At 45.0% G+C, this 26360-nt stretch overlaps 1 protein-coding gene across 2 annotated transcripts; it reads left to right on the forward strand.

Annotated features, from left to right (window-relative positions):
* The first annotated feature begins 1142 nt into the window (after positions 1-1142).
* Positions 1143-25523, forward strand: Tatdn2 (TatD DNase domain containing 2). 2 transcript variants are annotated; one of them, XR_007831642.1, is made up of 8 exons: positions 1143-1306; positions 1413-1826; positions 8591-9253; positions 10386-11273; positions 15545-15672; positions 23700-23883; positions 24065-24162; positions 24286-24434. XR_007831642.1 is itself a non-coding variant. In XM_051155094.1 (8 exons), the coding sequence occupies exons 2-7, from the start codon at positions 1419-1421 to the stop codon at positions 24424-24426; spliced, it is 2412 nt and encodes an 803-aa protein (XP_051011051.1). In that variant the 5' UTR covers positions 1143-1306; positions 1413-1418; the 3' UTR covers positions 24427-24459; positions 24943-25523. The 2 variants fall into 2 exon arrangements, 1 of the variants encoding a protein (XP_051011051.1); XM_051155094.1 differs by lacking the exon at positions 24065-24162 and adding an exon at positions 24943-25523 and having other exon boundaries at positions 24286-24459.
* Positions 25524-26360: the final 837 nt, after the last annotated feature.

A 26360-nucleotide genomic window follows, 5' to 3' on the forward strand; every position in this document is an offset into this window, starting at 1 on the left:
ATGACGCCTAGTTTATTCGGTGATGGGATCAAAATCTTGACTCCCCTTTAAGTATTCTGCTATTCAGCTAAACTATTAACCTTTTCTCAGTGGTGTGCGGAGGCTTGCGACAGGGTCTCAAGTAGTTGGAGGTGGCCTTGAACTCTGGATGCTCTGGCGCCCACCTTTCTAGGACAGCACTAGTATTTATTTCTAGAGGTAGTCTCAGTTGGCTAGGTTGACCCAGAACTCATTAGATATCCCAAAATGGCTTCCACTCAGTGGTTCTGCAGCCCCAGCGACCCAAATTGGAATTACAGATGTGAGCCACCGTGGCTGCTTCTGCTCCTCCCTTCCCTTTCCCGCGCCCCCTTCCGCCATTAAATTTTTTTAAATTTGTAGGCAGGGTCTAAATTGTCTAGGCTGACCTTGAATTTGGCAACCCTCCTGTCTGTTGTTCTTCCTGAGCAGCTGGGGTTACAGGCCTATCCACAGGCCTAGTTCTATTTTGTGTGTGGCTTTGTGCCTTCTAACCCCAATTCCGTCATTTGGTTTCACTGAACTACAGTTCCCCGCATTGTTAAAAAAAAAAAAAAAAAAAGGAGACAACGCCTGATAGTCATCCCCTGCTGGCTCGCGCGCGGCTCTGGGGCCACGTGAGAAGCTCCGCCCCACGTCACTGCCAACCAACCAACCAGAAAGCTTCATGAGGCGCAGGGGCACGCCCCAGGAGCCTGACCAATAGGCGCGCTCCGTCTTGCACGGAGTCACGCCCCTCTCCCGTTGGAGCAATGGGCGCTGTCCCTGGCACAGGCTCCGCCCCTGCCGCACGCCGGCCGCCAGCCGTAGGGCAGGTTCAGCCGGGCTGACGCCGAGGCTGCGGAGTAGGCAGCGGGGCGGAGGCCTTGGGTGAGGGCGCGGCGCGGCGCTGGGCCGGGTCTGTTGAGCGAGCTGAGGTGGCTTCCGGCGCGCGGCTCCGGAGGCTAGAGGTTCCCTTAGGCCCAGGGCGGGACGGGGCGGCGGGAGCCGAGGGGCCACCCCGCCCGCGGCCCGCCCTTGGCGTTCCGGGCCTGAGGGCGCGTGCAGCCCATAGGGCGGCTTCGCACGCGCTGGGACCCCCCCCCGCGAGGGGCCTCGGAAGGTTGACCGCCGCGCCGCGCCGCGCCGGAAGTCCCTCGACGTCTTGGGAGTGGCGCGGTGTTGACAGTAGCGCTTGGGGACCTCGGCAGCGCGTCGTGGGGGGCTCGGCCCGGAGGCTCGTCTCGGAGCGCTGTGGCGTCCCTGAAGCCCGCAGCACTGGGATGGGCAGACGACAGGAACGGGAAAGGTCAGTGGGGCCGCTCCCCGCGGTTGCCCCGGGTGGCTTCCCGGTGGCGTGGGGTGAGCAGCCGCGAAGGCCGGTGCTGCAATCCTTGTCTCTCTGTCCCTGGCAGGTGCCCATGGCGTCGGAGAGGCGCAAGGTCAAGTACCACTGGGGCAGCACGTCGGAAGGGTGTCCCAGCAAGCGCAGCCGCCCCCGGGAGCCCGGCAATGTGGCCCCCTCCAGCCGGCCAGGTCGCAGGTGTACGACGTCGCGTTCTCTAGGGGCCAGCAGCCCCCAGCGTCCAAAAGCCCGGCGGGGGGACGATGTGGCCCGCACCTCTTGGAGCTCAGGCCGCCGCCGTACCTCCTCTTCCTCTTCGTCGTCTTCTCTCTCTTCTGGCTCAGGTGCGGGCGGGGCCGGCTCCCCTGGCTTCCTGATTCCGAACCCTCGCAAGTTTTTTACGTCCAAGGGGTCCCCCCTGCGCCCCGCCCATTCCTCCCTAGAAGAAATGGCTTCTCTCCGGAAGGAGGCTTGCAGCATTAAGGTAGGTGGCGCCCACAATCTAGCAAATGGTGAGATTCCTTTCACGTGGCTTGAGAGGTGGGAGGTGAATAAAAAAGATCTTTTTGTGTATGTAAGGCCCTGTGTGTGTGTCTTGGGGGGGTGGATTGTCGGGGATGGAGCTCAGTGTAGAGGGAGTTTTCAAACTTGAGGACATCTGGAACTACTAGGAAAGCTTGACAACGCTTGTGGCCTGCTATCCCATTGAGAGTGATTAGAGAGGGCGGGGCGGGATCTCTGCAAACTTCAGGTGATTATAAGTGAACACTGGGGCTGGAGGATCACCACAGTGGAAGGTGGGATAGTGCCTAGGAAAGAGGATGTAGAGTTTGATCAGTTTAAAGAATTTGCCCTTGGTACTGGAGAGATGGCAGAGCTTGCTTTTGCAGGAGGACCAAAGTTCTGAGCCCAGGTCACGTGGCTCACAATCACCTGTAATTCCAGCTTCCAGGATCCCTTTCCTCTGGCCTCCATGGGCACCTACATGTGCATTTACCTGCATACATATACTATTAATTAAAAATAAAATTAAAAAAAATTTCTTTGTACTTAGAACTACTCTGTTTCTCAGCTCAGGAACTGGACTCATTGAGGCTTTTCACTAAAGCTGTGCATTCTGGCATGTCGACATTCTCTTTGGGTGGTTTGGTTACAGGGTTTTGGATTTTTGAGACAGGGTCTCTTTATGTAGACCAAGGTGTAGATACCTGCTTGTCTCTGCCTGGTTTAAAAGCATATGCCACTATAGCTCGTGCGTGGCTTCTTAGTTTCTTAGTAGTTATTGTTGGAGATCAACTCAAGTTTAGTTCCCCATGGTAAGCTTTTGAAGCAGACTGAAGAGTGCTTCTAAGAGCAGATCCATTTCAGGTTTTGAGTGGATTTATGGAGGGCTGCTTTGTGCCAGGCAGGGTGGGGTTCATCCGAAACTGTAACAAAGATCTAGTGGACATTTATTGTGCATGTAGAAGAGAGTGTAGAGAAAGTATCATTTTGGGGGAATGATGAGTTGCCCTTAGGGAGAACAATAAAGACAGTCTGTAAAGAAAAGGAGTTTAAAAATCTTTTCCTGATGGTTTCTTTTTGAGATAGGCTCACTTAGTCTAGGTTGAACTCCGTATATAGCCAAGGATGACCTTGAACTCCTAGTCCTCTGGTCTCCTGAGTGTTGGAGGTACAGGCATGTATCACTACATTTCACTTTTCATAAGTGAAGCTGAGTCTTGGCTTTTTAACTTAGCTCTTTGGATAAGTGTTTTCTTTTTTTAAAAAAAAATTTAGGGTCAGGCATGGTGGTGTACGCCTTTAATCCCAGCACTGGGGAGGCAGATCCCTTTGAGTTCGAGACCAGCCTGGTCTACAAAGTGAGTCTAGGACAGCCAAGGCTACACAGAGAAACACTGTCTAGAAAAACCAAAAAAATTTAAAATTAAAAATAAAAATTTAGCTGGGTGTGGTGGTGCATGCCTGTAATCCCAGCACTCTGGGAGGCAGAGACAAGGAGATCTTTGTGAGTTCTAGATCAGCCTGGTCTACAAAGTGAGTCTAAGACAGCCAAGGCTACACAGAGAAACCCTGTCTTGAATAACCAAAAACAGACAAACATAAAGTTTATTTATTTTTTATTTCATGTCCATCAGTCTTTTGCCTGCATGTGTGAGGGTGTCAGATCCCATGGAACCAGACTTACACACAGTTATGAGCTGCCATGTGGGTACTGGGAATTGAACCTGAGTCCTCTGAAAGAGCCACCAGTGCTGGTAACTGCTGAGCCATCTCTCCAGCCCCAACTGTTTGCTTTCTTTCCCTCCCTCCCTCCCTCCCTCCCTTCCTTCCTCCCTTCCTTTCTTCCTTTCTTCCTTTCTTTGGTTTTTCGGGACAAGGTTTCTCTGAGTAATAGCCCTGGCTGTCTTGGACCAGTTTGTAGACCAGGCTAGCCTTGAACTCACAGAGACCCTCCTGCGTCTGTCGTCTGTCTCCTGATGCGCCACCACACCTGGCAACTGTTTGTTTTCTAATCACATGCTCTACAGCTGAGTTAATCTTCAACCCATGTACCATGTTTTCTCAATATAGACTTTATAGCCTGAGCTCTGGAGAGCAAGTGGAGGTTTTCTAAGTTGGAATGTTGTCTTTGGCAGAGCAGTACTGACTATGGCTCAGATGTAAGTCAGGTAAACAGAGCCTTTGCTCATACAACTTAGTTCTGTTACTAGGCCATCCAGGTAGAGATGATTACATTAAGCATCACTAACACAGAGAACCCCAGTGTTAGGGGCAGGAATTTTCATTCTCAGGTTATGCTGCTGATTGCCGATTAATTGAAGGTATGACCTCTAATCTGAGTTGAATACTAGCCTGGCCCTATCTTTCATGAAGGCCACTGGGGTCTCCTTTGATACTTAACAATCAGTACTGGTATTGTATGCCTAGCATTCTTTTGGGTCACAGAGCCAGTTTCTAAGGCACTGTGTGATCAGAGGACTGGAGAGATGGTCCCATGACCTCAGGAAGTGTAGGCCTTTCTTCCTTGCTTACCAGATATGTGCGACTTTGTTTGAGTCTCAGGTGTTGTGAGCTGGCATAGCTGAGGAGCATTGTTGAAAACATTTTCCCAAGGCCGTCTCAGAACTTACTCTCTGTCCTTCCCAGCTCTGCCTGCTTTGACTTCCACAGGTGCACACTTGGCTTTGTGCACCCAACTTTCAGCTCAGAGCTCTCAGGATTGGGGCACAGAATGTTCAAAGGAAGATGTTCAAAAGGAACATTTTATTCTACTTACTCCTTGCTGGGATTGGCTCAGGACATCGATATGCTAGGCAAGTGCTCAGTCACTGAGTTACATTCCCAGCTCCTGGTTAATAGACAGTCTTGATGCCTACCTCACTTAGTCCTTTTGTTATTAAGTCTGAAGTTGACTCTTACTTTATTTATTTATTTATTGAGGGTCTTACAGCTGAATTTGGCCTTGAACTCCTGATTCTCCAATCTAATGTGCCCACCATACTTGGTGTCATCTTCTTCTTCCTCCTTCTTCAAGTGTTCCTTATAACATTTATTGGGCTTGAAGAGATGGTTCAGTGGTTAAGAACACTCACTGACTGCTCTTCCAGAGGTTCAATTCTCAGCACCCACATGGCAGTTAACATCTGTCTGTAACTTCAGTTTCAGGGAATCTGATTCCTTCTTCTGGCCTCCATGGAAGTGGTGTACAGACATGCATGGAGGCAAAACATTCATGTACATTAAGTAAATCTAAAAGAAAGTTGTTTAAAATGTTTATTTGTGTGTATGGGAAGCATTCATGTGGTGATAAGAGGACAACTTTTGTAAGTTGGTTCTCTGCCTGCCATGTCTGTCCTGGGCAATCAAACTTGTTTGCTTGGCAGTACTTAATCCAACTTGCTGGTTTCACGCTAGGCTAGGTAGCCAACAAACTAGGACTCCACTTGTCTCCACCTCCTTCTAAAATTAAATCATCTCCCAACCAGAAAGTTTATTTTAAATATTTATAAAGTTTTTCTTTTTACCTTGTTTGGAATGGAACATGGGATTTCACACAAGCCCTCTACCACTAAACTAACACCCGCTCTGCCCCTTAGATTCTCAGAACTGTAGAAAAATACTCTTGTTACTGTCCAGCTTGTTGTCCCTAAGAGTTTGCTTAGTACATCTATATTTATTTATTTATTTATTTATTTAATTTATTCTTGTTACATCTCAATGTTTATCCCATCCCTTGTATCCTCCCATTCTTCCCTCCCTCCCATTTTCCCATTATTCCCATTATTCCCCTCCCCATGACTGTTCCTGAGGGGGGATTTCCTCCCCCTGTATATGCTCATAGGGTATCAAGTCTCTTCTTGGTAACCCGCTATCCTTCCTCTGAGTACCACCAGGTCTTCCCCTCCAGGGGACATGGTCAAATATGAGGCCCCAGAGTTTGTGTGAAAGTCATATCCCACTCTCCACTCAACTGTGGAGAATGTTCGGACCATTGGCTAGATCTGCGTAGGGGTTTTATTTTTGTTTTTTGAGACAGGGTTTTTCTGTGTAGCCTTGGCTGTCCTAGACTCACTTTGTAGACTTGGCCTCGAACTCACAGGGATCCACCTGCCTCTGCTGGGATTAAAGGTTTGTGCCACCATGCCCGGTTCCATTTTTATTTTTTTAATTGTGTGTGTGTCCACCCCACAGTGTTTGGGTGGGAGTCAGAAGACAACTTTTAGGCTTTTAGGAGTTGGTTCTTGTAGAGAAATGTTAATTCAGAACATGGCTGTTCTTGTAAGAGATCACATCCAAAGACCTTCTAGGTCTATGTGATGGAGCTGGCAAGAGTTCACATCCAAAGACCTTCTAAGTCTGTGTGATCCAGCTAGAATGTAAACACACCTTTAATCCAGGAGACAGAGGCAAAGGGATCCGAGTTCAAGGCTATCCTGGTATAGAGCAAGTATCAGGTAAAGAAAAGGTTAGGTCCTGGTGTGGTGGTACATGCCTTTAATCCCAAACAAAGGTAAAGATAGTTAGTAGAAGGAAGCACTCATGTTTGAAAGTGATGTCTAATTGAGTGGCAGAAAGAGTAACAAATCAGAGAAGATTTGACAAAATAGGATACTTAAGGAGCAGTTTTACTGGGACAGTAATGGAGAGATCGGTTGCAGAGAGAGAACTCAGGAATGAGGAACAAACCAGAAAATGAGAAGAAGCCAGAAGATTAGAGCAGATTGCCGAGTTAGTTTGAGGCCAGGCAAGACAATTGTAGGCCGAAGGAGAAGCCAGATTAAATGAGTCAGCTGGGAGAAGCGGTTAAGCCAGAACAGCTGGGTTGAACCAGCCAGCCCAGAGCTCAGAAAGAACAAGTAAGGGTGAGTTCGTTAAGCAGTAAGTCTCAGGCTGAAAACATTCTAGGCCTAGGTTAGATTGTATGGAGGCTAGAAGCTTCCAGGACTAGGCCTAGGTTAGCAGGAGGCGGCAGAAAGCCTCCCAGACAACAATTGAGCCAGGAGAATAAAAGAAAGTAACCAGAAATTGATTAATAGTAGTACCTCTCTGTTAACACTAGTGGGCGTACCTTGCTTAACAGATCAAGGGTGTGTAGTGTTCTGGGTCCACAGCATGCTAAGGCCACTGACAGCAGGACTAGCCCCGTTGGCATTCTGTAAGCTAGCCAGCAGAGAGGAGAGTTACAGCTTCATTTCTTGATGTTCTGCAACCAGAGCATGTGGTGTATCCAGGAATATGTACATTTTTTTCTGAGCTTGCTTATTTGTTTATTTACTTATTTAAATTGCAGTTATTTTGTGTGTGTGCATGTGTATAGCACATTTGTGGAAGTCAAAGAACAACTTCTAGGAATTGGGCTCTCCTTCCACCATGTGGGTACTGGAAATTGAATTAATATCATTAGGCTTAGTGGGAAGTAACTTTAGGTTGGTGACTCATCTCACTGGTTCTGATTTTTATTTTGAGATTTTTTTTTTTTTTTTAAGTTTTTTGAGACAGGTTTCTTTGTGTAGCCTTGGCTGTCCTGGACTTGATTTATAGACCAGGATGGCCTCAAACTCACAGTGATTTGCCTGCCTCTGCCCTGCAGAGTGCTGGGACTATAGGTGTGTGCCACGAAGTCCAGCTTTTTAGATCAATTTTTAATATATAATCTAGACTTACATGGAAGTCAATATGTTATCCAGGATGTTTCAAGATTCACAGAGATCCTCCGGCCTTAGCCTAGTTCTGTGATTGTAGGTGTGTGACACTATGTCCTCAATGAGTATATTTACTTTGAGAGGGACTTAATATAAATATTCAAGTTGTAGTGAGCATAGAATGCCCTGGGTTCACGGATATTGTAGTTTACAGCTAGGGAAGTTTGTCCCATTGCCTACCATGCTAGGCTAAGGGTGGACCTGCGTGTTAACACAAACAAATCATAGTCTAGTTTATCCCCTGTGGACTCTTGGAGTGAGTGGATACAGAAATGAGAATGGGGTTGTCTTACCTATGTTTCTGGAACTGGGGAGTGGGAATGACTTGGTGCACCCTTATGTCATCTTTGGGAGAGTATCCTCTTAACAGCAGGGTTATACTTTGGGTAAAGAGTTAAAAGATTTGAAGGAAGATTAGGCTATAGGGGCAGAACTCACTTAGGACTGGGAGACTTGGGCTCCTTGGACCATTCCTTCCCCTTGTCAGGGTCTAAGGTTTCCTGATTTTTATAATGGGACCGGGCTAGTTCTAGTGAGAAAACATTAAACTGTTATTTTGTCTATTTTGAAGTGTGTCAGTGCTTCCCACCTCGCAGTGTAGTGCAACTGTACTGTTGTTTATCGTCCTCATGCTTCCTACCCAATATGGTAAGAGGATGGCCATGATGCACTTTGAAGTGAATTTGTTTGTTTGTTTTGAGACAGGATTTCTTTGTGTAATAGCCCTGGCTCTCCTGGAATCGCTTTGTAGGCTAGGCTGGCGTAGAACTCACAGCCATCTGCCTGCGTCTGCCTCCCAAGTGCTGGTATTAAAGATGTGCGCCACCACGCCCAGCCCTTTGGAGTGAATTTTAAGTCAGCCTTATTCTGTTAGCTTTCTCCAGTGGAGTGGAGAGAAACTCCTGATTGGGAGAGTCTTACCTTCCCTACATTCACTTTCCCTTGTGCTGACGGAACCATTCATGACTTGTAGTTGACTAAGTGCTGCAGATAGGAAATTGCTATTAGAACAAACCTTTGAAAGTTTCTTTTTAAATTCCAGGTTGATTCTAAGGATAATTCTTGTCACTCTACGAACTCTGAATTTGCAACTGAAGCTGAGGGTAAGAATGATGCTATGGAGGAACCCAACACGTTTCAGAAAAGGAAGAGGGACAGGCTTCGAGACCAGGGCTCAACAGTGATCTACCTGAAGGCCATCCAGAGTATCCTGGGGAAGTCGATGCCCAAGAGGAAGGGAGAGGCTACCACCACTCAGGGGAAGGCAAATCTGGGAGAATATCCCATCCAGGAAGGACCAATCAGGAAGGTGGAAGGACCAGCTAGGAGCAGGGAAGGACCCTTGGTCAAGAGTGGGGAAGGGTTGGCGAGGAGCATTGAAGGACCAGCCAGGAGCGAGGAAGGGCCGGCCAGAAGTGTGGACCGACCAGCCAGGAGCCGGGAAGAACTGGTGAAAAGTGTTGAAGGACCAGCTGGAAAGGTTACAGTCACTGTACCTCAAAAAGAGGAGTCACATATAAAGGTCAGAGTGGAGAAAGAGCAGTCTATACTGGACAGGAGCAGCTTCTGTGACAGAAGAGTGATTATAGATTCTGTGAAGAAAACTAATGAGGAGCTGCTTGGTGACCGAAGGACAGTCATTGACAAACCCTCTCCAGCCCTAGAATTTTTTGATAACTCTGACTCTCATGAAGATATTCAAAAGGTAATTGAGCACACACCAAATTTTTCATTTGGGTTTTGAGTTTTGAATTCTCATAGTTGCATATGTTTGGCATTTATTCTTTCTAGTTTCATCCTAAGGGATATAGATGGTACTATTCTTGGTATCATTCCCCGCTCCTGGCCTGTTTTACCACCATGATGAGATCAAACTCAGGGCTCTAGCAATACAGGCATGAACATTACCTGTTACCTCTAACACTAACTCCTAGCTCCTCAGAGGATAGTATTAAGAGCAATACTTTATTTAATATGGACTCCAGGGAATTAGTGCCTCTCTTCTGCCATTCCTTTCAGTTATTAATAAACTTCAGATTAGCTTTTTAACAAATACTTTGAAAATTCTATTAAATGTGGTAGGGGTGTAGGTTTGTTTGTATTGAAAAAGACTAACATAGCCAGATGTGGTGGTGCACACCTTTAGTCCTAGCACTCAGAGAGGCAGAGGCAGGTGGATCTCTTGAGTTTGAGGCCAGCCTGCTCTACAGTGACCAGGACAGCCAAGGCCACACAGAGAAATCCTGTCTTGGGGGAAAAGGGAAAAAGAAAGCAAATGAGAGAAAAGGAAATGTACATGCACATCTTTTCTCTTGAGAACTTGGTTCAAAAACTGTATGTGTTACGGGGCAGTGGTGGCGCGCGCCTTTAATCCCAGCACTCGGGAGGTGGAGGCAGGCGGATCACTGTGAGTTCGAGGCCAGCCTGGTCTACAGAGCGAGTCCAGGACAGCCAAGGCTGTTACACAGAGAAACCCTGTCTCGAAAAAACAAAACAAAAAGCCAAAAACCAAAACTGTATGTGTTGAATCCTCTCACACCTATTGAGAAGCATCTGGAAACCCAGTTAACATCTAGTTTTAAGAGAGTCCGGAGAAATTCTGCATTGAACCCCGAGTATCATCAGGTTCCGCATTGATGCTTTTTTCTGAATCTGATTGCGTTGCAAAGGCCTTGCCTCTAAATCACATGGTTAGGTTAAACTCACATTCTCTGGTGTAACTTCAGAATGGGAGTAAGGCCAGCGTGACTTCTGGAGGGGAGAGACCATTCTGGAGCCACAGCATAGGATGACGGAGGGCTTTCCATAGGAGGCTAACTTGTTTTTCTTCTCTGCAGCACACAGACAGAGAGGTGGTTATTGAGCATTCCTCTTCAGGGAGTGACTGGTCGGATGTGGATGAGCTGGCCACTGTGAAGTTCTCCCAAGAGGAACCTGTCTCACTGAAATACTCAACAGTTCCAGAATCTTCTTCCTTCCCCACTGACTATGTTATGTACCCTCCTCATTTGTATAGTAGCCCATGGTGTGACTATGCCAGCTACTGGACTAGCAGCCATAAGCCCCCTGGTTATCCATTGGTGGAATCCAGCAGCCATGACTCAGCACAGGCTGGGAAGAGCAGCCAGGATCTTCTGAGTGTTCACTCCTCTAAGTCCACAGTGAGCACCCAGAGCATCTCCAAAGGCCTGGACATTGCCCAGGAAGGTAGGTCCCAGAATTCCCACTCTCTCCAGTTCTCCAGAAGCACAGAGGAGAAGGAAGAGGTGAAGGGGAAAAGGACATTCCGAGAGGAGACACCACCTCGCCACACCAGAGAACACAAATCCGGCTCTTTGCCAAGGAGCCACCGGGAGCTGAGCCTGGAGGAGGGCTTCATTGATACTCACTGTCACCTGGACATGCTCTACTCCAAGCTTTCTTTCAAGGGAACCTTTACAAAGTTCAGAAAGATTTATAGTAGCTCCTTCCCTAAGGAATTTCAGGGCTGCATCTCTGACTTCTGTGATCCAAGGACACTGACGGATGGCCTTTGGGAGGAACTCCTGAAAGAAGATCTGGTTTGGGGAGCCTTTGGCTGTCACCCTCATTTTGCACGCTACTATAATGAGAGTCAAGAAAGGAAGCTTTTGCATGCCTTACGGCACCCCAAGGCTGTAGCATTTGGGGAGATGGGCCTGGACTACTCTCACAAGTGCACCACACCAGTTCCCGAGCAGCACCAGGTACTGCCTCTAGTCTGCTTTCCTTCAGCGTTCTCTTAGTGATTGAACTTCCCAGTAAGGCTGTTCTGGATGCCATTCTTCAACTGTTTTTCAAAACTTTGGTTTTTTTTTTTTTTTTCTCCCAGATAGGGTTTCTTGGTGTAGCCCTGCTCTGTAGACTAGGCTGGCCTTGAATTTAGAGGTCCAACTCCCTCTGCCTCCCAGGTGCTGGCGTTCAAGGCCTGTACCACCAGAGCCCTGTTTTTTTGTTTTTTGTTTTTTTAATGTGGGCCTTGAAATTGTCATTCTTTTGCCTCAGCCTCTACAGTGCTAGGATTATAAAACCCTTGCCACCATGCCTAATTTACAGACTATTATCTTTTAGTGTAGGGTTTGGTTTGCAAATTTACATTGTTAAAGATTAAATCCAGTATTTTTGCAAATGTTAGGAATGTGCTCTGCCACAGAGACACATACCATAGCATTTCCCTTTGTAATCCTAGCTAGCCTAGAACTCAGAGATCTCTTGCCTCTGCTCTAGTGATATGTTTAAAGGCATGTGCCACCACATCTGACTCCATTAGCAGTTTTACAAAAGTAAGATGGAGAAGAGACAGTTTGTTTATTCGGCTTTTTTGTTTTTGTTTTTAGAGTGCTTTGTTTTTTTGAGACAGAGTTTCTCTGTGTAGCCTTCGCTGTCTTGGAGTCACTTTGTAGACCAGGTTGGCCTCAAACTCACAGGGATCCGCCTGCCTCTGCCTCCCCAGTGCTGGGATTAAAGGCGTGTGCTACCACGCCTAGCTGGTTTTTGGTTTTTTTGACACAGGGTTGGTTTCTTTGTGTAGCCCTGGCAGTCCTGGAACTAGCTCTGTAGACCAGGCTGTCTTTGAATTCGGAGATTCACCTGCCTCTGCATCCCATGTGCTGGGATTAAAGATGTGTGCACCACTGCCTGTCCCATTTTGAGACTTTAAAAAAAATCACATTTATCTACATAGTTATATATGTGTGTTCATGTGCATGCACATGTGCCTTGGTGAGTGAAGGCTAGAGGAGTTGGTTTTCTCTTTCCACAGTGTGGGTCCTGGGGATTGAACTCAGTTGTCAGGTTTGGTGGCAAGTGCTTTTATTCACTGGTCCATCTTCCTGGCCCTTCTTGGAACAACTGTTTTTAAAGATCCATTTTAATTTTAGTGATGTGCATGTGTCCATATGTGGGTGGGTATGTGAAGGCCTGAAGAGGGTGTTAGAGCCCCTGGTGGAGTCCCAGGTATCTGTGAGCTGCTTGATACGGTTTCTGGGAGATGAACTCAGGTCCTTAGGAAGAATAGGACATTGACCTACCTGCTGAGCCACCTCTCCAGCTGCATGTTTTGAAACTACTACTTTTTGTTTTGTTTTCTGACACAGATGACCGTAACTTATGTCAAACTGACAAAACCCTAAGTGAGATAATCCCTGTGGCGCAGGTTAGGTGTTCCAAGGGAAGAGGTGTTCAGGGAGCTTCTCACTGGAATGTCACAGAGTTGTACAGTGGATGTTTACTGATACCTATTTGTTGCCAGGAATCCTGCTAAAAGGACTTGACAGTACCTAAATCCTTTGATTATGAGGGGGCTCAGATCACATCTAGAGTCTCAGGGTCGTTCTGCTTGAGCTGAGCTTGGCCACTGGTCTCCCGGCTGTTACTTGATTTACTGAGATGGGACTCAAGATGAAAGATGAGTCAGGAAGTAGATTGCTGGCTGGAGAAGGGCAGAACACACGCCTGCATGCACTTAGAGGCTTAGATTATTTCTTTCAACATGGAGGGTGCTAAGCTGGCAAGACGAAGTGACTGCTGTGTTTCTGACGTGAATCTTAAATTAGACACCTTGTAAAGTGAATAGTGACCAGTAAGCAACCTGCTTGCACTGGCTGAAAGTCTTACTTTGAGGGAAGGATTGTGTCTAGCAGTATTGGGAGGAGTCAGACCTTCCAGAGTGAGTGCTTAAGAACTTAGCATGGGCCATGCTTGGCTTCTGGATCTGATGCATAGTACACAGGAGGGGTGAGTAGCTGTTGGGAGCTGAAATGAGGCTTAGTTTTATCTGATATTTTTTGAAGGATTGAAACAATAGAGGAAAAAAATGAGTAGAGTAGTTCTCTTGTTTTTAATCTGTGTGGTCATAGATGTAACTATTTAACTTTAGCCAGGCATGGTGGCCCACGCCTTCAATCCCAGCAGTCTGGTGGCAGAGGCAGGCATATCTCTGAGTTTGAGGCCAGCCTGGTCTCAAGAGAGTTCCAAAGTAGCCAGGGCTATTATACAGAGAAACCCTGTCTCGAAAAACCAAAAACCAAAACAAAAAACTAACTTTTAGGATTAGGTCCTAGCTATTCATGAGTGCGTTGCACAGATGAACCATTAAGAGGATCAGGATCTTTCTTCATTCTTAGAAGAATGCAGTCTGTCCCCAACCAGCTCATTGAACCCTGGGCATCTGTGCCTCTTTTTGTGTTCACCTGGAATGAATTACTGAGTTAATAAGGATGCAAGAAAGGCCTGGCTCCCTTAGGAGAGTCAGGTTAAGTCTGCAATCCCTGAAATGACACCAGCTGATGATCAGAGCATTGGGAATTTTTACTCTTAGTGTTTTTAAAATTTGGATGTTTGCGTCCAGCTATTGTATATTTAATGTTAGATCTCTTGGTAAGTTTCAAGGCACAATTGGTGGCTTGTCTTAAAATTACCTGTCAAAGACTCAAGAAAATGTGTATACCTCCTCCCTCCTCCTGCAGTGGGCTAGAATCCAGGTCCTTGGGCAGATGTTCTGCAACAATTTTTTTTTTCCCTCTGCAACAATCTTAAGAAAAGAAAATAGGGCCGGTCGTGGTGGCACATGCCTTTAATCCCAGCACTCGGCAAGTAGAGGCAGGCGGATCACTGAGTTCGAGGCTAGCTTGGTCTACAAAGGGAGTTCAGGACAGCCAAGGCTACACAGAGAAACCTTGTCTCAAAAAAAACAAAACAAAAGAAAAAAAAACACCCAAAAAAACAAAAAAAGAAAATAGGCACCTGGCGTAGTGGCGCACACCTTTAATCCCAGCACTGGGAAGGTAGAGCCAGGCAGATCGCTTTGAGTTCGAGGCCAGCCTGGTCTACAGCCTGGTCTACAAAGTAAGTGTAGGACAGACATTCATGACTATACAGAGAAACCCTGGCCTCGAACTCACAGTCATCCACCTATCTCTGCCTCCCCAGTTCTCAGATTAAAGGCATGCTCTACCACACTCAACTAAGATGCAATAATTTTTTAAAATGTTAAAAGTGGGCTGGAGGAGATGGTTTAGCAGTGAACTGCACTGGATGCTCTTTCAGAGGACCTTGGTTCAATTCCCAGCACCCATATAGCAGCTTACAACTGTCTGTTGTTCTAGTTACAGGATCTGACACCCTTATACAGATGTGCTTGCAGGCAATACACCAATGCATATGAAATAAAAATAAATCGCTAAAAAAAAAGCTAAAAGCTACATCAGAATTGATTTTGGCCTGTCCCCTCATTTTGAGATGATTTGACATATGCTTTAGAATTGCAAATGTCATTCCTAAGTGGATATTATCAAAAGTGTGTTGTATTGATGTTGAAGATGCAAACATGAGCTGTGTTCCATGTTAAAAAACTGCTTATGGAAGTATTATGTGTTAGGCGAGGCAACTTGCTGGAAAAATTCTGGTGCTATTTATTCTAACTCTGGCCATGGTAGAGCAGAGGTGAGGTTTAGCTTTACTTGTTTGCTTGCATTATTAACTGCACATTTTACCAGTTTTACAGAATGAAGTAGATCCACAGGTACTTACTTAGAAGGACATTCAGGAACTGTGAACCCTCAGACTTAGACACTTTGTTGGAGAGTTGTGTGAGTGTACAACTCTTGCATAGAGAAACATCTAGAAGTTTACCTCCTGAAAGTATAGGTGAGGTGTTGAGCTGAAGGACAGCAACTTGGTATTATACATTTTAGATCTCTGCCTCTGCACCCTTGCACAATGTTCATTGCCAGATGTTCAGGGAAGCAAACTTGGGCACTGGTGTTCTCTAGCTCTGGGTTACTGCTGCCCATAGTATCTCAGGGAACCAGTGAGGATTGCAGGCTTTGAGGACTCTGCAGTGTAGGAAGGATTGGAAGGTGGTAGCTGAGTTCACACTTCTGTTGCATAGTTTAGAAGCAAAGAATTAGAGACAGCAGAAGTACCTAGAGGTGACAGAGGCCCACTAATCAGATGCTATCACTTTGTTTTCTCTCAGGTGTTTGAGAGGCAGCTGCAGCTGGCTGTGTCTCTGAAGAAGCCCTTGGTCATTCACTGCCGTGAAGCTGATGAAGATCTGTTGGACATCATGAAAAAATTTGTGCCCTCTGACTACAAGATCCATAGGTTAGGAGCTGCAGTTTCAGTGGGCACATGGCACTCCTGTACTAGCTGCAGATGAAACTCAAGGAAAGCAATTATTCTATTTGGGTGGTTTATGAGACCTTTTGTGATTTTAGCCCTTATTACATTTTTTAAAGTAACTTGAAGTTTTTTTTTTGTTTTGTTTTTAGATTTTCATCCTTTATTTACATTGTTTCTACCTCTTCCCACATAATACATTTAAGAAAAATTTGGAAGAAAAAAAAAAAGAAAAAAATTGGGAGCTATGAGACAGGGTCTTGAAACCCTATGTTAGCCTGGAAGTCAATAGATACCATCTCTTGCCTCAACCTCTAGAATTCTGGGCTTATAAGGTGTGCCACCACACCTGGCTTCCTAGTATATTTTTAAAGGGATCAAACACTAAGTAGAACCACTTGAAACTTGTGGTACTTGACTTTGTTCATACAGCAGTGACTTTTTTTGCAGGGGAGGGGGTTGAGACAAGGTTTCTCTGTGTAGCCTTGGCTGTACTGTCCTGGAGCTTGCTTTGTAGACCAAGCTGGCCTTAAACTCAGAGAGATCCACTTGCCTATGCCTCCCAAGTGCTGGGATTAAAGGCGTGTGCCACTACACCTGGCTTAGCAATGACCTTCTAACAGTTTAATGCCTTTTAATCACAAGTGAGCTGGAAAGGGCTTCTTGGTCTCAGATGTGGGAGAGGCTGCTGTAGGGTTCAGTAGCTCAGGATACAGAGAATCTTACATTTCTTTCCTTACTTGTTTTTGAAAGCTCTTTGTTTTGTGATAGGGTCTCATGTTAGCCCAGGCCAGACTTCAGATATATAGCCAAAGATTACCTTGAATTCTCGATCCTCTTGCTTCTGACCCCCATCTGCTGGGATTATAGGTAGGCACCACCACACCTGATTGAAAACTCCCATTTGTCCAGTTAAAGGTCCTGGTTGTGTTTTACCTCAGTGGCAACCACAATCTTAGTCTAGGAAGCTCCCATTTTTCCTACACTGTGTGTACCAAGCATGGCTCCTCCTCTGGATATGCCATTGAGGTGTCGTGAAAGATGGACAACGGCCACTATTGGCTTCAGTATGCAGAGTGCAGTGCAGAGGTGGACATACATATAGAGAGAACCCAGGTAGCTGCCCTGTAGCCTGACTAGAAATGGTCCGGAGATGTGCTTTAGCTGGCCAGAGGGATGAACAGAATTCAGGGTGGCTGGAACCAAATCTAGGTCTTGTCAGATAGCAGGAGGGCTGGGCTTTCAGCCATTATGCTGCCACCCACTGAAGCATTGGCTGAGATGCTGTTGGAGAAATGGTTAGTTGGGTTTTCAGGGCTTTAACAAGGGCTGTCTTTAAAGAGACAGCTGGATGAAAGCTAAGACAGCTTGATGGGGAGTTGTGGCTGCAGGAAGCCCTGAGTTGCAGATGAATTGACAGTATTTGTTGCCTAAGAACATGAACTATCACATTTAAGTAGAAAATTCTTAATCCTAGCATTTGAGAAGCAGAAACAGGTGGATCTCTGTGAGTTCAAGGCTGGTCTAGCCTGGTCTACATAGTGAGTTCCAGGACAGCCAGGGCTGTGTAGAGACCCTGTCTTTTAAAAAAAGAAAGAAAAAAGAAAAAAATTTTCTTTTTCCACCTGTGATACACTCCCCGTTATTTTCATTTGGCCATTTGTTTTTTAGTACATCTGACAACACAGGTAATAGGTTTTCTCCATTGATGAAATACACCAATTCAAGCTGAATTAAAAATATAAAAGCATTGAGATGTAATCTGAAAAATTAATTTAAAAAATATAAAAGCAGGTTTATTGGGGCCAGCTCTTAGGCATGTTTACTGGTCTCAGAGAACAAGACCAGGGAAATTGCCATGCAGACAGGAAGATAGAGGGGGAAAGAGAAAGACAGAGAGACAGAGAGAGGGAGGGAGGGAAGAGATGAAGGCGTGCAAGAGGAGAGGAATACAGGGAGAATGAGAGATCTGGGGTTGCTGGTGAGCCCTTTAATCTGCAGCACACATCTGGTGCACCTGGCAGTGGCAGGTAATAACAAACAGTTGCTAGGTCCCTGAGAGCAGGCCAGTGGAATTGCCTTTACACTAACAGGGCTAGGATAAGGGGTCCAGGGTTTGAAACCCAACATCCAGTCTTTTGTTGCTAATAAATGAATAAGGAGTGATGAATTGTCTATGACTACTTCCTGCTGATATTGAGACATCATTATTGGGAACCCAAAAAGCTGGATTGTTGTCCTGGTCCAGGAAGAACAGGCTGTGTCCAAGTTCTTCAGGACCATCTTGGGCTAGGGATGTGAAGACAGCAGTTGGAGCAGTTTGCAGTCTTTAACTGGTTGGAAATCTGCTAGGACAGATATATATTAGGAGCAGAAGGTTAAGTTAAGGAATTTGGGGGACATTTTTTTTCTGTGTACATTTGAGACTTTTAGGAACATGTTCTTTGTAATTGGGGTTGGGGGGAGTCCCATCCTCTGAAGTCGGCAGTAGTGAGGAGCCTTAGGATGCTTGACGGGTACTTACCTAGAGTCCATTTGACCCATGAGAGCCCATTCTCTTAAGCTTACAAGAATAATTTTAAGTTTACAAGAGATAAGTTTCAGACATGTTAGCATCACCATTGTCTGTAATCTGTATTGAAACCTACGTATAGAATGCAATAGACTTATACCTTTGTGTTTTAGTAGAAGCTTGGGAAACAGTTTTGCGTTAAAAGCATGCACACGTGAGCTCAGGGACAGCAAGCCTTTTGTGGAGCAGAAGGGGCAAAAGTTCACTTGATCTTGATTTTTAGTATGACTTCAAACCATGAAAGAGAGGCTTCTCTCTATTCAGAAGAATAGATGTGTATAAATTTAGCACAATGAGAAGCACTTTTTAAAGTCTATACTTATAAGACAACCAAAGGAAATATAAAATCCTAAGCTATGACTATGGTATTAGAACGCCCTTATTCAGTGTCAAAACTGTGAATTTTTTTTTTTTAAACTGTGAATTTTTGAATTCTTAATAAAATAGTAGCATAGCAAGGGAAAAGACTCTGAAGCATTTATCATTTCTTATATATCCTAAATCACTTTCTTATCATTTTTTAAGTTTTTATGTCTCCCAACCTTGCATTTATCCAAACCTTAAACCATCTTAGATCATAAAACACTTTCTTAGATCCTTACAACTTAAGCTTCTGAATTCTCAGACCTTACATAAACTTTACATCTTTTTGGTCCTAGTCATCATGAGACACAGGTGGTTGATTACTGGGAGCAGTCATTGTAAAACCAGTTTCTTTAAATGAGGGAATAGTAAAAAGTTACTTTGAAACCTGTTTCATGAGGTTGGAAACAAGGTAAACTGTCTGGACCTAGTAGTAGCAGCTCTAGGAGAGTGAGGCTTGTGGATGGAGTTTTACACATGAAGATGACCAAAAAGGCAGTTGAAATCTGGTTGCTGCTATTAAATTGATAAATCTTGTACTAGTCTAGTCTTTAAACCCATCAGAGACCGAGAAGGATAAATTTTACCTTAGTAAACAGGAAGGGCAGAGCAAGAAGTTTCTAAATCTATTAAAAATGACAGACTTATCTGCTAACTGGACAGAGTCACCCAAGGTTTCTCTGGTCAGTGGGGCATACATCTTCGGCTGCCAGGCCCAAAGACTTTCCTGTGATGCAGGAATTTTGGAGGGACTCTTCCACCTAGTCCAGGCAAAGTTAGGCAATCAGCTTCTCAGTATGCTGTCAGTTTGGACAGTGTGTTGTCAGTAGTTGAGGCAAAGGGCAATCTATATAGCCTAATAGCCAACTTTGCCACATTTAAAGCAAGCTCCAGGTGGAGATTCTTCTGTGCCCATCATCTTTGGAGGAGATAGGGGTGCTGCCAGGAGCTGATGTCTCTATCATGAAAAACTTAAAAAAAAAAAAAAAAAAAAAAAAAACCAAACCATTTTAAATGCCTTATTTTGCAGATCTCTGAAGTGTTTATGAGGACTGACTCTCTATCTAAAGTATATCTAAATAGACAAGCCTTACTTGTTTCTACTTTGAAAATGTAAAAGGCTTATTTCTGTAATTAGCGTCAGTTCTTAGCATGGCTACAAATATAATTCTGAACCTATTAAAGGGTTTGATCATTTATAATTATTTTGCATCTCTTAATTTAAGAATTAAATGAGAAGCCCAGCATGGTGGCCTACGCTTTTAATCTTAGACTCTGGAGGCAGAAGCAGGTGGATCTCTATGAGTTAGAGGCCAGCCTGCACTACTTAAGTGAGTCCAGGACAGTGAAAGATATACAGAGAAACCCTGTCTGCGGAGCGGGGGAAGGGTTTTTTTTTTTAAAAATTAAGAATTTTTAACTAAATTAAGAATTTACTTGGTATTTCTTAATTATCCTTAATGGCTAGTTAATAGCCTATATAAAAGATTAGGATTTTGCAGCTTTATCCCTGTTTAGTTTGAGCGGTAAAAATAGCAATCTTTACTTTTATTCTTTTACTCTCCCCTTCCTTCTTTCCCACAATAAACATTAAACATCGTTTATACCCTCCCCCAATCTTTGAATTGTAGCTCTTTTAGTATAGCATCAATTTTTTTTTTTTTTTTTTTTTTTTTTTTTTTTTGGGAGACAGAGTTTCTCTGTGTAGCCTTGGCTGTCCTGGAATTGCTTTGTAGACCAGGCTGGCCTCGAACTCACAGTGATCTGCCTGCAGATTAAAGGTGTGCACCACCACACCTAGCTCAAAATAAAACTTAGTCATAGATACAGTCCATAGAGACTGGCAACCTTACTGCTCCAGAAAATGGGCACAGTCAAAAAATACAAAATAGTCATTCATTGGGTGAAAATGGAGAAAGTTTATTCTAAATTGCCAAGGCTGTCTGAGAAAAGGGGGCTTGTGAGCTGGGGTAAGGCTTGTGAACAGGGACTGAGAGAGCCTAGTGGCCAGCATTGACCTTAACCTAGCATTTCTAGAACCAGGGAGCTTTCCCTTGGAGATAGGCTAATGGATTGTTATATTATGTTAATGGAAGGGTCACAAGTTCCTCCTGCCAGAGATAAAGAGAATGACTCCCATTTTAGCAAGTAGGAACATCAAACTCCTGAGGAAATTAGGGCTTTTGTCTAACAGTCCAACTTTGGGTAAAGGACTTTCCTTGGGGACCAGACACACTATTGTAGAGTATTGCAGTTTTGTTTTGTTTATGTGGTTTAGTTTATCCAAACAGCTAAGGGTTAAGAGACAAATAAGCAAAATAAACTGTGAAACTCACCAGACCTTAGGAGTTTATAGATCTTGACTATTAAACATACCTTGTACTTCAAACATACGTTGTTACCTAGATTTCTAGCAGCTTGGTGTTGAGCAGAGACACAGTAGTTAGACATACATCTTTAATTAGCTTTTGTTAATTTGAATAGATCTTTATAACCTTAAAATTTCATCATATATATTGTAAGTTAGACTTGAATCACATATATATTATGTTGTAGCAAATATAGCTGAATTTTTTATCATCATCACACAAAAGCCCATACTAATGTAAAATATTTGAGACTTGTTTTCTTAGTCTAAAAAGAGATACAGTAATGAACAGAGAGTTCATTAGGACTAAGAAGTTTTATAATTGTTGCTTTATACCATGTGTTCATCTTAAGATGGTAAAGTCATATGGCATGTTGCAAGCCATGTGGCCGATATGGTTGCTGTTTAAAAACATTCATTTTCCTAGTAAATCTATCTACTTTTAAAGAGTTGCATCCAAGTTACATGTACATAATACACATAGGGTTAACTCCAAGTTACATATACACACAGGAAGTTGAATCTGAGTTGTATACACACATATATGCCCTAAACAAGAGTTGAATTACACACACACACACATATATATGTATATATATACACACACACTCATATAGATTTATTATAAGTATTTTGTTTAAAGCCAAATATTGTTGCAGTTTATATAGATTTTTAAACCATACCTACCTAATGAGCAACTTATAAATCCTTAGATGAGTTTCTAGTGTAATCCTAAATTTTCTTCCTTCCTTCCTTTCTAGAGAGCCGAGTGCAAACAAATCAGAGATAAAAGATTTTTAAGAGTGGGAAAGTAGAATTTTAAGTGTAGCACAGAGCAAGTTTAAGATATAAGATATTTGGAAATCATTTGTCCGTAGCAGTGAATATTTAGAAGTCAGTGTGCCAATTTCTGGCTTTTGAATGGGGTCAAAGTGTTGTAATAAAATTTGAGTCCATGCCAGGTGTGGTGGTGCATGCCTTTAATCCCAGCACTCGGGAAGCAGAGGCTGGCTGATCGCTGTGAGTTTGAGGCCAGCCTGATCTACGAAGTGAGTCCAAAACAGCAAGGCTATACAGAGAGACCCCATCTCAAAAAAATCAAAAACAAAATTAAAAAATTGAATACATAAAGGAAGAGAGAGGGCACATTTAGCTTAGCACAGGACAGCTGTAGAAGGCCAATGACTTGGTCCATGTAGGTCGCTTGTGAGTGCCAGTGCAATGTAGGACACGGGCTAAAGAATTGGACTCTGTAATTTGGAATTGAATTTGTAGACAAGTGATCCATACATACCTCAGATGTAGTTGGATCATTTGAGCAGCTGCTGGGGTGGGAACAGATAAGTTTGTGTTTCAGTGCACCAGATAAAGGGTTTGGGATCCAAGTCCTTTGGAGGCAAGGGGTCTGCTGGTATGACTGTCCCTGCCAGTAGGACTTGAGCCTGAGCCTTAGAATGCTGGCTACAGAGTGGAGGGATGAGAGCACAGGTCCCCAAAAACTTAGACTCAGTGAGTTCAGACCAATTGCCTGCATACTTGCAGGAATTTTCAGGATCACCGAGGATGCCAAGTCCTAGAGTGCCCACTGGTGGCCATTTAAACTAGTTACTGAGGCTAGGACACAGAACAAAGGAAAATCAGGTGTTTTGGAGCACAAGGCCTGAGACAGTCCCAATTTGGAAAATTTCACAGCAGGCCACCCCCAGGGTGTCTGGCGACAGGGGTTCAGAACTTGTGGTGCCCATTTTCCCAACCTGTGCTGGAGACCAAAGACTTAGCACACAGCATCCTGTGAGGTATCCTGGGGTCATACATTGGGAGTGTTGGGGTAGCCTTGGGTCAGATGTCTCTGTGTTCAAAGTCTCCCCAGAACAAAGATCATCTTTATCAGAACAGGTTTGGCAAGGATCCTGTGGGATCTATACCCAGAAAAAAGTATGGCTGTGAAAGGATAAAGGATTACTCAACTAGTCCAAAGTTGATTGACTCAGGTGGAAAGAAAGATTGGGGGGAAAGGAATTTTTAGGCTCAACTCCTCCAAGATAATGGGTTTTCTTCGCCAATGAAATAAACCAATTCAGGCTCAGTTAAAAATAAAAAAGCAGGCTTATTGGTGGTGGGTTCACTGGTCTCGAAGTTGCCATACAGATGGTGAGAGGAGGGGATGGGTAAGCAGAGAGCGAAAATGCATGTGCAAAGGAGAGGAACTGCAGGGAGAGAAATCTGGGGTGGCTGGCAGGCTCTTTTTATCCTCTGCACACGCCTGGTGTAGCAGGTGATTATGTAAGCTGTTGCAGGGTCCCTGAGAAAGGCCAATGAAATTGCCTGTATACTAACAGGGTTAGAGTTAGAGGCCCCAGGTTTGAAACCCAACCAGCACAGGCATGATGGTTCCATATTGTAGTTGTAACTTGAGGGCTAGTCTTTATTTCTGCTAATCTCCTCTCCCACATGTTTCCAGCCTGTGCCATGGTTGTAGTCATGTTAGAGGCTGCCCAGATTTTGGGGTGAAGGTGGGATGGGTGGTGTTCAGTATTTGAATCTTATGCCAGCTGTGTTTCGACTGGCTTTTTCCTCAGCTTGCTCTGTAGTCTGCTTGGGTGCAACCTTTTCTTTTCTAGGTTCCACTAATGAGGGCTGCAGGCCTGGAGGCAGCTAGGGGTTGGTGCTGAGGCCTGGGAGCAAACCCTGAACCATGTTCTCCCACAGGCACTGCTTCACTGGCAGCTACTCAGTCATTGAGCCGTTGTTGAAGTACTTCCCTAACATGTCGGTGGGCTTCACAGCAGTGCTGACCTACTCCTCTGCCTGGGAGGCCCGGGATGCCCTTAGACAGATCCCATTGGAGAGGATCATTGTGGAAACAGATGCACCCTACTTCCTTCCTCGCCAGGTAGGACTGTCTTCAGACCAACCTGAGGCACTGAGTCATGTGGGTGGGAGGATGGCTGGGCCCGAGTCCCAGTGACCTCCTGGTCCACCCTGTTGTGCAATATAGGTGTCTCCCTGTTGTTACTCTGTAGAACCAAAAGTCCTGGGGGCTGAGAAGCTGAAGGGTAACCACTCTCTTCCAGGCAGTGCAAAGCCCTACCCTGTAGAGGGTAGTCCATGGAAGCGTGGGACCCTGCTCACCCAGAGCCCCCCATGACTAGGACTCTCCCTGCACCTGCAGGTAAAGGGGTCTCTACAGGGCAGCCCCAAAGAGGTCCTTGCTGGGGATGGGATGGGGGACATTCTATGTGACAGATAATGTTTAGAAGGCACAGCAATGATGTGAATGCTTGCTGTTTTCCAGGTGCCGAGAAGTCTTTGTCAGTACGCCCATCCAGGCCTGGCCTTGCACACAGTTCGAGAGATTGCCAGGGTCAAAGAAGAGTCACTTTCCCGAACTCTGTCGGTCCTCAGAGAGAACACCAGTCGCCTCTACAGTCTTTGAGCAGGGAGCATGAGCAGGCATCTTCTCACAAAGGTCATAAGAGCCCCATGTTTCTTAGCAGTCAGCCATGGGAGTCTTTGGCTGTTTTATGGTGTAAACTACTAATTGTCATGTCTAGTCCACAGCCTGTGGGCTGCATGTGGCCAAGGAAAGTTATCAGTACAGTTGAATAGAAGATCTTAAACTTAATTAAATGTTGAGATTTATATATTTTGTAAGGAGATTGCCTGCTTCTTACATGTGATCGTTTAGATTCACCTGATAGGGAAAGTAAATCATAGGCCAGTGAGATGGCTCAGTGGGTAAAAAGCACTTACTGTGCAAGCCTGCTGAACTGAGTTGATCCCTAGCATGTGAATAAAGGTGGAAAGAGAACCAATTCCACAGAATTTCTGTATGCCTTCTGCAGCATGCACATCTTCTCAAATATGCACAGTCCATAAGTTTAGGGTTGGTATTAAACCTGGTTTGTTGAGCTTCAACTTGGAACTTTCTTTTCTCTTTTAAACCCTCTAGGATGACCAGTGGCCTGATAGTATAGGACAGGTTCCATCTGCCTGTGTCCAGGGTGAAGGATGTGTTGGAGATCCTGTAAAACTCAGCAAACCAGGATGGGATGTTGCCTTGGAACCTCATCACAAGACTCACCTGCTAGTTGCTGGGTGGGTGGGTGCTGTGGAATGGATTTGGGGTGAGGGGTAGTTTTGCTTGCTGGCTACAAGGACCCAGGGTAGTGAGTGAACAAAACCATTTGTGACACAGAGTGCAGTGAGATGGCCAGTTCTGGATCCCTGGTCCTTGACCTGGGCTTCCCTGCAGTCTAAATAAAGTCACCTCTTTATCTGAGCACATGTGGATATGTAATCTGGTCCCTGCTTCTCTATCATGAAAGGAGTTTCCTGAGGGAGGTCTGGGCATTCTCTGCAGCCTTCGCTCAGGTGACACCTTACATTTCTTTTCTGTGGTTGCCACTGGTTCTGTGTCTCCAAGGTGCCTATCTTTGTTATCCCACGGATATGTTGTGGTGTGCCCTATGAGGACTAAAGAAAGAGGCCTTCTTAGAGTAGATGAACCCAACAGTAGGAAGTCTGCCCCTATGACAGCTGAGTATCTGGGGCCCTTTTGTGTCTTATTTCATAAAACACCAGACTAGGGATATTTTCGTCCTTTTACACTTCTCAGACTCCCTGTATCCCCACTCATGCTGCCATTCCCCAAAGCTCACTGGGGATTTTGGTCCTGTTGGATTGCAAATGCTGAGCAAGTACTCTAGAGTCTAGGTGAGATGACCTCTCTCTCCCTTGGCTGCTTTTTGTGTCCTGCTTGTATTTTAGGAGCCTCCATTTGTTTGAGTAGTGTATGATCTAAATTGGTAGCTTTGTTCTGGTCTCTGTGGTATACCTTGTAAAGGTGGAGTCACTTTCAGACCCTGGAGGTGGTGCTGGCCCAGGCTTTACTGTGAGGAGAACCCTATTCGTGGTCCAGAAGGATTAGGATGTGTAGTCCAGCACTTACCAGTGGGTTCTTTTAGGTGGCTTTCTCTTTGGAAGGTGTGCTTGAACCTTGTGTGATAAAATAGATGAACTGATTATTGCCTGTCTGGACTGTTCCATCTAACTCTGGGACTCTGTCAGGCCAGGGAAATAGCTTTCATCCTGTCCACCTCCCTTGGGTTAGCTACTTTTTGTCTATGCCTCACATTTTGTCACTGTGGGAAGAACAGGGGACTTGCCTCCTTTTTGAGAGACTTGGAGTCTGCTCAGTCTACCATAGTACTTCATTGTCACTCAAGCTGCACGAACGATCTTGACAGCAGGCCCTTGATACTTTGAGGCACTGCTAGTCTTACCATAGGGCATTACTGTTGACCAAATTGGAAGCCACTGCCTTGCTCAGATGCCCCATCACCTCTCCCAGACTTTGGCCTTCTTTCT

Source organism: Acomys russatus, chromosome 13 (assembly GCF_903995435.1).
Source record: "Acomys russatus chromosome 13, mAcoRus1.1, whole genome shotgun sequence".
NCBI lineage: Eukaryota > Metazoa > Chordata > Mammalia > Rodentia > Muridae > Acomys > Acomys russatus.